The sequence below is a fragment of the Thermobia domestica genome, chromosome 11, assembly GCF_964235325.1.
Source record: "Thermobia domestica chromosome 11, izTheDome1.hap1.1, whole genome shotgun sequence".
NCBI classification, from domain to species: Eukaryota; Metazoa; Arthropoda; class Insecta; order Zygentoma; family Lepismatidae; genus Thermobia; species Thermobia domestica.
Genome location: NC_137464.1, coordinates 108,769,439 through 108,781,649, shown reverse-complemented (window position 1 = coordinate 108,781,649; position 12,211 = coordinate 108,769,439). Strand labels below are relative to the sequence as shown.

At 32.4% G+C, this 12,211-nt stretch overlaps 1 protein-coding gene across 1 annotated transcript; it reads left to right on the top strand.

Annotated features, from left to right (window-relative positions):
* Positions 1–3,934: 3,934 nt before the first annotated feature.
* Positions 3,935–10,041, top strand: LOC145664352 (uncharacterized). The gene is made up of 3 exons (XM_081730980.1): positions 3,935–4,160; positions 7,437–7,674; positions 9,648–10,041. The coding sequence occupies exons 1-2, from the start codon at positions 3,950–3,952 to the stop codon at positions 7,667–7,669; spliced, it is 444 nt and encodes a 147-aa protein (XP_081587106.1). The 5' UTR covers positions 3,935–3,949; the 3' UTR covers positions 7,670–7,674; positions 9,648–10,041.
* The last annotated feature ends 2,170 nt before the right edge of the window (positions 10,042–12,211 follow it).

Here is a 12,211-nt window from a genome sequence, read left to right as displayed (position 1 = left end):
GTTCTCCCGTTTCCTCCCACTTCATTCATTCCACCATTCCATTCATTTCTCATCATCATCGTCTCCTTTAGCCTAGCTGGCATAATCATCAGACGTAAAACTCAAAGATTTCATTTCATTTCTATTGAAAGAATCTTTGAAATAGGTAACTAATAAAATCAATGAACAGAGAGGAAAGACACCCAAGCATAAAGGGTGCATTAGATGGAATGACCATTACATAGAACGCATGCTGTATCGTGCCGTTGGTAGCTGATTTTCAGACTTTCAACATGGCGGCCGTCAGCATGTACCCTATACAATTTATGCCCTTCCCCATCTACTATCATATATCCTATTAAGAGATTTTACATTTTCTTCTCAGGTTCCAAAATAAAAGGATATCAAAAGACTTTTGGCTTACCCTGTATACTTGTTCTTAATTACTTATGAAATACAATTGTAAATAACAAGAGCACCAACATTAGCTACATCAGTTCAGAAAATGAAGCTTAACTCAGCTTGAAAGATAGGTTAGGTTAGTTCATATTACAGTTACCGAAAGAGAATGGGATGCTCGTAGTTATACCTAAACAGGAATCTCCATCTTCCGAAGGTACACGAACCACCTCCAAATTTTCCTAACATGTGTCCCTACTACTAAATATTTAAATTGACTTTTTTCTTAACAATTTTTATCTTCCAATAACCTCCCATCTTCATGGTACAAAAGTGTTTTTAAAGTTTCGTTCTTATTACACGGTTTTATAACAAGAAATTGTGTAAATTATGCATTTTACACAAAGTTTTAGTTGTTTACTGGTAGTCTAGATCTATAAGTTTCCCTCTTTCGCTAAAATTTCAATGATACACTTTGAGGATGACTCCGCTTTGTGGGCGCTCCTGGATCTAAATAGCTAAGTTGTCCATTATTCAATAATTATAGACTATAATTTTCAAATTTCATTAAAATATGTTGCTAGACCTACATTTTGCTTGATTGAGAGTATAGTTTTGTAGTAGGACTCATCTATTATACTGTTTCTTGTACAAGTAAAAGAAATGAAACTGCAAAAATATATGTTTTATTTACATTAGCACAATGTAGAATTTGTCCATCACTATGTAGTTGTTAGTCTAACTGGAAGCTGTGGCCCAGTGGTAGAGCGTTCACTTCGGATGAATGGGATCCCTAGTTCGATCCTAGCTCGCGCCAAGTGAAGTTTATGATGGACAAACACCGTGTGCATGGGTTTTTCTCGAGAGGTTCTCTCATTTCATCGTTCTACAATACCATTTCAATCATTTACCTTAGCCTCGGTGCACAATCATGGAAGTTAAACTGGACATTTCATTTCAATTCATTTGGACCAACACGTTGATATAAAATACTTGTATATATATATATATATATATATATATATATATATATATATATATATATATATATATATATATATATATATATATATATATATATATATATATCGGAATACATGCAGAAAAGATGGGATTGAGAAGAAAATAGGCCCTGTCAAACTGGAAATACGATAGCACTAAAATGATCTTAATTTATCTTAAAGTTGAACTGCTATTCTAAGTTATAAATAATATAAGTCAGCACGTATTTGAATATCATCTAATGTTATAAGTGTCAATAATTAACTAAATCAAATTAGAAAGAACAATCGATCATGCCACTAGTAACAAGAATTTTAGGGATGATGCCAAAATATGGATCAAAAGATTGCGATCTTGGCCAAGAATTAGTTTTTGGATCATGGGCCTCAAAATTTTTGAACTGTCCCTAATTCGAGTGTTCGTACTTTTTGCGGAATAAGCACACCACGCTGAGTTAAGTGATAGTTTGGGTTTGGCTACACTATATGTAGTTCTCGAGATATAAGGCGTACAAGAAAATTTTTGCCTGAAATATATTGGATTTTTTTTATCCAAAAAGTATCCACGCTTGGATAAATTTCGAACTGCTCTTTTTATATTAATTTGAGGACCTGAATCTAAAGAAACTATTTCTAAACACTCAAGAAAAATGATCTCACAGTTGGAGTCTTGAAAGTACCGCTTATGTCAATAGTAAATGTGCCCATAATTGAATAGATTTCTAATTGAACTTTTAATACTAATTTGAAGACTGATTCCCATGCAACTTTTTAAAAACTTATCCGTCCATGGGGTCAAACAACATAAGCGGTATTTTAAAGACTCCAAATTTGAGTTCATTTTTCTCCTGATATAAAGCGTGAGAATTATTATTATTATTATTATTATTATTATTATTATTATTATTATTATTATTATTATTATTATTATTATTATTATTATTATTATTATTATTTTACAAATAAGGATGAAATACACTCAAGAGACAAAGGACAAGGTATCCAATTGAAATGAAAATGAAATGAACTTTATGTCCCACGATGCAGGATAGGCTAAAAGAGACGGTGATGATGAAAAATGAATGAAAATGATGCAATGAAGAATGTGGGAGGAAACGGAGGATCCTGAGAACAACTACGCACACGGCGTTTCCAATTGACAAAATAGTAATTGCAATACATATTGCCTTATAGATGCATCATATACCGAGTTAGATTCCCAAAAGGCTGATTTTTATTCAATTACAGAAAGAGATATATTATTTTCGGATTAGGAGGGATTAGAAATTTGATTTCTGTGCTTTCGGCATCTATGGCCATGTTAGCCCATTACACATATGAGGGATGACGTGACTGGCCGATAACGCTGACCGAAGAATTGGAGAGAAAGAAAGGAATGGGGAAAGAACGAGACGGCCTGGGACTATTGTTAGATACCATCCTGGCATTTGCCTGGTGTGAATGAGGACCGCTCCCCCCCCACACACACACAAAATCTCACACAGGGTGGCTGGCCTGAAAAAGCTGTTACACCTTTTCGACCGAGTGGCTCCACTGGGAATCGAACCTTGGACCGTTCGCACCAAAGACGAGAGCATTAGCAACTATGTTACAGAGGTCAATATATTATATTGGAGGGAGCCGCCTCTCGTCCCTAATAGTTCACACAGGGGCGGATCCACGGGGGCGATCGGGGCGATCGTCCCCTCCAGAAGAGGAAACTTTCTTATTTTATATATATATAAATAAAACCCATCCCAAAGTTTGGAGCCCTTAAAAGTAGTAGAATGACAACCCCTCCCCCCGAAGTCGGTCCTGGATCCGACTCTGTATGCTGGTTATCTATATATCAATAGGAAAAATTAAGGTTCAATATTCTGAACTCTCTGGTATTTTTAAAAATGTATGCTGAAGTTTTTCTATCTTCAGAAATTTCTAGTTTTACTTGACGAAAGGTTAATGAGAGTGAATAATTACAAACTAATTGGTGCAATGATAATGCATGAGGAGGAGGAGAACCAATGGAAGACCAATTGATACGATGTTGTTCACCACAAACTCGCATGCACTGGAATTGAACCAGAAACACCTCACACCGGAGGTAGTACTCTAGTACTGAGCCGCCGCTCTTTTTCAATGCTTATTTATTATTATTATTATTATCATTATTATTATTATTATTATTATTATTATTATTATTATTATTATTATTATTATTATTATTATTATTATTATTATTATTATTATTATATAATAAATATCGGTAATATACAAACTTATATTACCCTAATTTGAAGAAAATGATAGATTAAAAATTCGCATTTTTATGGAAAGTTTAATAAAGAATAATTTTGGAAAAACAATCTTTGCCTACACATTTCTGTAAAAGAATCAAGCGAAGTTAATTTCAATTGCATTCATTGACGGAGAATCCGAGGTATTTTTGTCAAAAAATCCCGTTCTCTCCAAGAAGGAGGTCACAATGTCACCGGTACCTTTCCTTCATGTCACGGCGAAAGTTTGGTATAAATAATCAACACATGCAAGAAGAAATCATTCTGTTGTTAGACATGGCAATGATCAAGAATACCAACGCAGCTTTTGCATTGGCCGCTGTTTGCCTCTTGGCATTTGTGGCTCTCACCGAAGCCGTGTTCTTCAACCAAATTCCTGGTGGCGGTGGTTCAGGAGGTGGCGCAGGTGGACTTCTTCCAGCACCTCTCAGACCTGGAAGTGGAGCTGGCCCAGGAGGTGCTTTAGCTGCTTTGCTACCCAAGAGATGTAAGTATAGCTATTACATGTTTAAGAGTTGTTCATATTTATTTATTTTGATTGGTTGATAGACTGATTTGGAGTTTAGTTTCCCTTTCAGCAGCGAGGCTATATGAGACGTGGATCTCCAGATTAACATGGAATTCGAACTAAATGAGCTCGCACCGGGAATCGAACTCGGGTGTCCCTCGCCAAATCTGCGTGCGCTAACCATGTAGCCACAAGGGAACTCTTATTCACATTTAGATGGTACAGTCTTCAACAAAGTTCTATCCTCCTAACTAATTTATTTGTTCAAAATTTCAGAGTGGATGCGATTTGTTGAACTTGAGTCAATTCTAGTCCAGTTTGCTGAGGGGTCTCTTGAGGAAAATCACATCGATAATACAGAAAAAGTATCGTTAAAAGCTGAAGGAAGATAGATTACCTAACGTACTGACTCTTGTGTACAAGAATTACTATATTAGGTAAAAGTTTCTTCCCTTGGGTAGTACCGATACAATTTATATTGTTACCGATGTGATATCCCTCAAGAACCGCTACTGAAAATCTTCCTTTCTTAACAACAGAAATGTGTATACATTTCGAGCTTATTGAAAAAAGAACTTATATAAGTGATACGTACTCTTAGCTAGCACTGTACATTCAGGAGGTTTCTTTTCCTTTTTGCTTGATTTAGCCAGGCACTTTATTGATTTAGCCTATGTCCCTACTAACTACCCATACTAATTTGCTCTCGTGTAGTCTAATAGATAGCTTGAAATGAGTACTTTTGGAGCTCATGGTTTCCAATTTGATTTCTAGTAGACAGTATTTCGTTGTAGACTCATCATTGTGAAAAAATTAGGGAGTCGTAGCATTCTACAGTCTAGAAAGCCATGAACACTGACATTGAAAGTCGAAGACCTGACCATGCATTATTCAGTTGTACGTGTTCCCAATGCAAATGCATGGACTGTACTGGCAGCAAGTTTGCTTAAATTTTAGCATGCATATAGATAATCTCTTAAATATTTGCGATTTAATTAATCAGTTAAAAAATTAATTAATCAATTAAATAGAGACATGGTGATTCAGTAGTAGAGCGCGAACTTTCGGTTCGTGGGGTCCCTGGTTCGAACCCCAGCCAAGTAAGTTTGTAGTGGACAACATCATGTTTGTGGGTTATCTAGGGGTCTCTCATTTCCTCTCATTCCGACAATTCTTTCATCATCATTTACTTGGCTAATCATCCATCTCTTTTAGCCCAAAGGGCATAACCATGGGACGTTAAACGGAAAGATTTCATTTCATAATCAATTAAATTTTCATGAGTTAATTTTTAATTGATAGTCATTAAAAATTCATAAGAATTAAAAAATAATCGTTAATTTCCTTCTAAGAAATCATGTGAAATGAATATTTCTAATTTTATGATTAATTTTATTGTTCATTAATTATCAGTTTACTGATTTTCATTATAGTAGACTCACGCTCTTACCTTTATTCATTAAATTTTACATTAATGTTCACAACTCACAATTCTCATTGCATAGTAGTGAAAATTTTCATTTTTAATTTTGAAGTTAATTTTAACTTTACTTATTACTTTTTTTATTACATTATTTGTTTAAGTTAATCAATTACAATTTCAAAGGCTTATTTTTTAAAAATTTTTATTATTTTTTCTAACTATTAATTTTAGTGTGCCTTTTTTAAATTCTTATCATCATTAAGAGAGGATATGTTCCATTTGAAATACATTGCACACACCACCTTTTAGCAATGACCGATTTAATTGAAAATGAAGTTTAGCTTTAAGTACCACACTATACTGCAAACTACAGTAAACGAATCTTAAGTAAATGATAATGAAAGAACTCGTAGAATAGAAAGGGTAACAGGGTTGAGAAACTTGAGAAACTACACGCAAGATTCAACGTCAACCTCAACCTCACTGGAGTGGAATCGAGCCTGAAATACTTCATATCTGACTTGAGCTCTCTATCACTTATTTAAACTTATTGTATGATAATAATTGCATTTTCTCAAAATTTTGGTATATTTCATTATGTTCAGTACTAGATTAACAGGCTTATAATTAATCTGTTAAAAATTAACGATTAGATTAATGTTTTTTTGTTAATTTTAAATATTTACTCAATTAAAATTTCCGTTAGTTAATTTAAGTCAATCGTTAATTTTTTTTCCCCAAAAATCATGTGAAATGGATATAACACCGGCATGACATACACCAATCATTGTTACTATAATGTAATACTATATATAAACAGTAACTTTTCATAATAATAGTTTGCCCGTGTTCTTAACTCTATCTGCCAAATTTTAAATAAACTTTCATATCTCAAGGCAATTCTCATTACATGGTAGAGAAAAATTGTTAATTTAAACATTATTAATTTTAACTTTATTAATTTTAATTTTAATTTTAACATTTATTTTCCCTAACGTTAATTTTTAGAATAAACAATCGTTTTTCATAGCCTTAATTTTTCAAGTTAGACCATTAAATGTTTTATTAAATTTATCAACTCCAATGTAGAATACCACTATATAGTATCCTTCGTGGCCAATTGGCTAACGAGCGTAACTTTTTTGTTGGTAGTCCAGTGTTTGATTCCTTATGCGTCTTCCTCGGACACAAATAGCAGTACCACACTGTAGTTCATTTTAGGCAATAAGGCAATAACTCTCGTTCCTTCTCGTTGCTGGAAAGGAGCGTTAAACCTCAATTAATCGATCAGGGGAGAGTGACTCAATGATAGAGTCTTCACTTCAGATGCAGGACCATTGGTTCGATCCCAGATCATTTGAATTGATAGTGACTCGAGTACTAAATAGTAAATAGAGTACGATTATTCCCTCTCCAGAAGGAGATTATGAGTTGCACTGTTGACTGTTAAATTTATTTTTTTAAACTCCTTTCAACAAAATCTTGCCATAATTGTGGAAACAGCTTTCATGAATACGTATTCACTAGTAAACAAATGCTAAATTGATTTGTTATCCTATAACACTGTTTATCAAGCTTTTCACCATTGCAGATAACTTATTTTATAAATTTACTTATGCCGGACGTATGGAACAGGTCTATACAGCTTAACGTACGATCCGAACCACATGAATTCCCATCGAGAATCAAACCCTAGTCTTCCGCATCGTAGACACGTATACTAGCTTTACTCTTTACATTGACATAACTTGTATACTACATTTATAGCTAGCCAGTATTATACTCAGTATATCCTATTTCTGCTACTTATTATCCATTTGATATAATTTTAGGCAAGGAAGGTCTCTGCCCCTTCAAGGAGAGAAACAAGCCCAATGTTGTGATCCATAAACGTGATGTTGATGGCGAAGCAGCTGAATCCCCAAGAGACGATGAACTTATCATCGAAGAGAGCTCCATTTGTGGAACCATGTGTGTCAACGACCATGCCTGTCCTGGAAACAAGAAATGCTGTCCAACAGGCTGCGGATACGACTGCTTCGATCCTGTATATGTCGTTGAATAAGAGAGGTAAGTGGCTTTGATACACTTTTTTTTATATAATTTCAAGGAAGTTTGAGAATACAGTAATCATCCTATATTGTTTCTATAATACATTTTATATTGAGGCACATCAGAAAGCCTCTCTCCGTAAAAATGAATCATTTTAGATGCATTTTAGATATCAATTGATTTCATGTGACTGGAAATTGTGTATTCTCAGGCTTTTTAAACGACTTCTTCTAAAAATTTCTATTTCAACACCAAATCTACATCTATTTGTTGAAAAAAAAATGTATTAGAAAAGGGTCAATGTTTACAGGATCTGTGTATAACATTCAACATTTTGATTATTAACATATTGACAACGGGGTTCGGAAAGTTCAGTACTTCGGTACCATCCGGTAGGCGACGGACCACGGAAATATACGATTTTACCTACAGGTTGTTTAAGTGCTCGGTCAATAGGGAACGCTGTATGTAATAACGAAAATCTCCCTGGCTTGTCACCTACAATCTGGATACCGAAGAACGAAAATCTCCGTAATCCATCGTCAACATGTTAATAATATTTTATACTAATAACAGTATATTTAATATATTTATCATATTGTGACAATATTTTGATGCCCTCTTCCCTTTTAATGTTGAAAGAAATTTTGTTGGACTGCTATAACAATCTACTATTTCCAAAAATTTGAATTCCTATCAGAAGATTTCCATTATACATTGGGAAGCACATGGTGCCTTGTGCTAGAGCACTCACTTCTGGTACGAGGAGTCCCTGGTTCAACTCCAAGTTATGTGAGTTTGTAGTGGGACAATATCGTGTTCGTGGATTTTCTTGGGGTTCTCCTGTTTCCTCCCGCAATTTGATTTCATAAATTGTTTTATAATCAGTTCCTTTAATTAATCGCTCGTCTTCTTTAGCCTACTGGAACGGAGAACTGGAAGTTTTTTTCATTTAGCCTAAAAAAGTTAAGATTTCATTTTTCACTATACACGTTGCATAAATGTGTTGCTAATGTGATATCTTGCTGAAAATGTTCTTTGATTTCTTGTTATCGTTCAACTTTGTGTTAAAAATTTAGGTTTTCCTTTCGCAAATCTCTTCAGAGCAAGCTGAATTATTATTATTATTATTATTATTATTATTATTATTATTATTATTATTATTATTATTATTATTATTATTATTATTATTATTATTATTAGTTTCACATCATAATTGTAAAATACAATTAGTAGTGTCATTTTTCTTAAGAAAAGTTAAATTTTATGAATCATATTATATTCACTTCCCTTTTAGTCTATGTTTAACTCTACTTCAAATATCTTCTCCCTTATTATAAAGCATATTGAATAAATGACGTAAATAAATCACTATTGGAACTTACAATCCTGTCTTCACATTGAAATAATAGAGATTTTACACTTTATTATATACTTTTCAACAGAGTGACAATTTTAATATATCTGCACTACACTCACAGATATATGTTCAATAGTAGTAAAATTATGAAGTAATATTCCATCATCACACTCAGTTTCTTATAATAATTATAACCTTCTCAATTTGCTGCGCTTGAGTTTTTATTATTAAGGTCGTATTTCTCCTTAACATATTGCAACAGATTAGAAGAGTACAATAAGCTGGAAATGTGATAAGTACGTAAAGTTTCTTTGACAAAACTCAAGTTAATGTCGAAGAATACAATGGAAATAAGGAACAAACATTTGAATGTAATGAGATAGTAGTATTTTCGTAGTCTATCATTGATATAGAATATTATGGAGCTCAAAAGTATAAATTGGTGAGAGGATAGATTTCATGAATATTGCTATGTTAAGTAACCTGAGTGTAAGCAAATGATATAAAAGATACTAGTGATTGGAATAGTCAGTTATTGAATCTTTTCCTTTGTTTCACTATATTCTTCTGATATTTTCATACAATAGTTTTAAAGCAAAGCAAGTAATAAAGACTTTCTTTCTATTTCCAGATCTAATAAACATCATCAAAATACATTAAAGGTAAAGAAGAATCGCTGATAGAGGGAACAAAGTCGTAGTAACTTTGAACCATCATGGAACTGACTATCCTAAGTAACTATCTGCTGGTCAAATAAGATCCTACTTTACAAAGAAAGATGTGATACAAAAGTATTTAATTTGAAAACGATTGCAAAAAAATTAAACTTTTTTTAAAATCATATTTCTGAAACATAAATAAGTAAATTTACAAGCTGGACCAGTTAACTTTTTTAAAAAATAAGAACACTTTATTTTAATATATAAAAATGATTTGTACACAAACATAATTTATGACTTTCGCTATTTATTCTGTATTTATTTAATTTATATATACTAATGTAATAAAGTGTGTGAAAATTACAATATGTCTCAGTTTCAATCCAAAAAAATCCACCTCATTACTTGTATAACAATATATATACATTTGCGAGATAGAGATATTCACAGTCTACGTGTTTTAGTGTTTTCCTGCTTTCTTTCTCTCTTTTCTAAGCTTTGATAACTATCGTATAACTTTCAAATTTTGCAGTAGATGCTTTCGTATATACACATTGAAAATATATGAATATAATATAATTTATATATAATTTTACATAAATGATTAATGTTAAAACTCTTAACTTGGGTTTTTCACTTCATAGATCTGCCATTTAACATGAAATAAGTATTATTTTTTATGTTAGTAAGTAAGTTTAGTAACTTAAGTTTTAAGTACTAAATTGAAATGAGCATCGTAATAGGAGGATTATTAGTCCACTAATATGATAATTCTTACTCATGGCAAGGATGGGCGGAGTTAGGAATTGTCTGCTGGATGGCAGACCTTTTGGTCGGTCTCGAACGTGTGGAACACTTCCTAGACAAGTATGGAGTTAATATGAATAACTCATTTTTCAGTCAAAAAGTTGGGAGCAATGCCCCCCCCCTTCCCCCGCTGCCTCCTCATAGCTACGCCCATGATGGCAAGGTAAAATGTGTACTTTAAAGAAGTCAACGTAATTCCCTTCTCCATGATTCAGCAGTGTTGCTGTTGATTAATCTGTAACTACAAGTAAAACTATTTAGGAGTCAATTTAAGCCTAAGATTGTTATTGTCTTATTTTTTTTTTTAATCATTGAATACTTTTACTTGTACAAAGATATATATATTGCAGGTAACTACTTTAAAAGATAATTCAGTATGCACCTTTCTTTTAATAGTTCTCTATTCATACATGTAAATAGTATACCTTAGTATAAATATTTACTATGAAGACCTTAAAGAGATGGAAAAAATATATCAAATACATAGTCAGTGTTTACTTTAATCTTATCTAAGGATGCAAATATAGTTTCTAAAAGAAGAGTATATGACTTCATGTTTTAGAAATTCAAACTTACGAATATACATATTCAAAATGTAATGTTTTATGACTCAACACTATATTCTTCCTTATTCATTTGTTAAATACACATATAATTGAAAGAGTATAGTTATTGCTCTAATAAAACTAATCATTTCGTTATCAGAATCGTACTAGTAGTTAATTTATTCATTTTTCTTTCAAAATATATTTATGTCCTCCTTTCTGTAACGTAGTTGATTAGTTTCCAATAGTCTTAGTACAAATCAATACAATTTTCACTCTCAACAAATACGGTGCATGCTTTTATTGCAAACGTTGCTGGTTCAAAGTAGCGACAGTACAACCCCTTGGATAAAGTTCGACTAATGGTTTGATTATCATCTTAATAATAGGTCCCTTACTTTACAGTCAGTATTGATGTTGCATATAAAGTCTATAATCATAATCACTGTCATCACAAAGAATAAAAATCAAATAATTAATAATTATGTGTGAGAGAAGAATTATTTTCAGAAACAAAGTGGTAATAACATTTTTCCTTTTCTTTTAGTAAATTGCTATCTACATTTTAATTTGCATGCAACATATAGATTTTGTATAGTAATTTCTACAGCGAAGAAAAAAAATTGTTTTACTAAATCCCATGCAGCTTTACAGTTTCTGTTATTATTATTGCTGTTGTTATTTATTTATTTATTTATTTCTTAAAAGTACTACGCTGAACACTTTCCTTTACAATTTTAATGAATAATATGGAGTTTCGCCCGAATAATTCGCGTTCAAAGGTACGAAACAATTATTATTTCATTTTTGAATACCTGACTACAACTCTTAAACTACTGATAAAGGAAACAAGGGTAACATGAGTATCTTGTGTCAAAGGAGCTGTGAGAAGAAATAAATACAAAGACAAACAATTTTCCGAGTAAAATAAAATGGATTCAAAAACACTTATTTACTAATAATGATATTTGATAATGGTAATTTTCTTCTTTCACAAGCTTCTATAAACAAGTTAGTCTGAGCAGCTCCTTCTCCCCTTTCTTTATGGGGTAAAGATAATCTATGGAGCATTTTCTATCTACACCGCAAGAAAATGTCCAGTTATTCGTAGTCATCATTGTGTCCAAATTTGTAATTTGCAATTTACTGTGAAATGATATGCGTCTTTGAGAGCCTAAAATAGT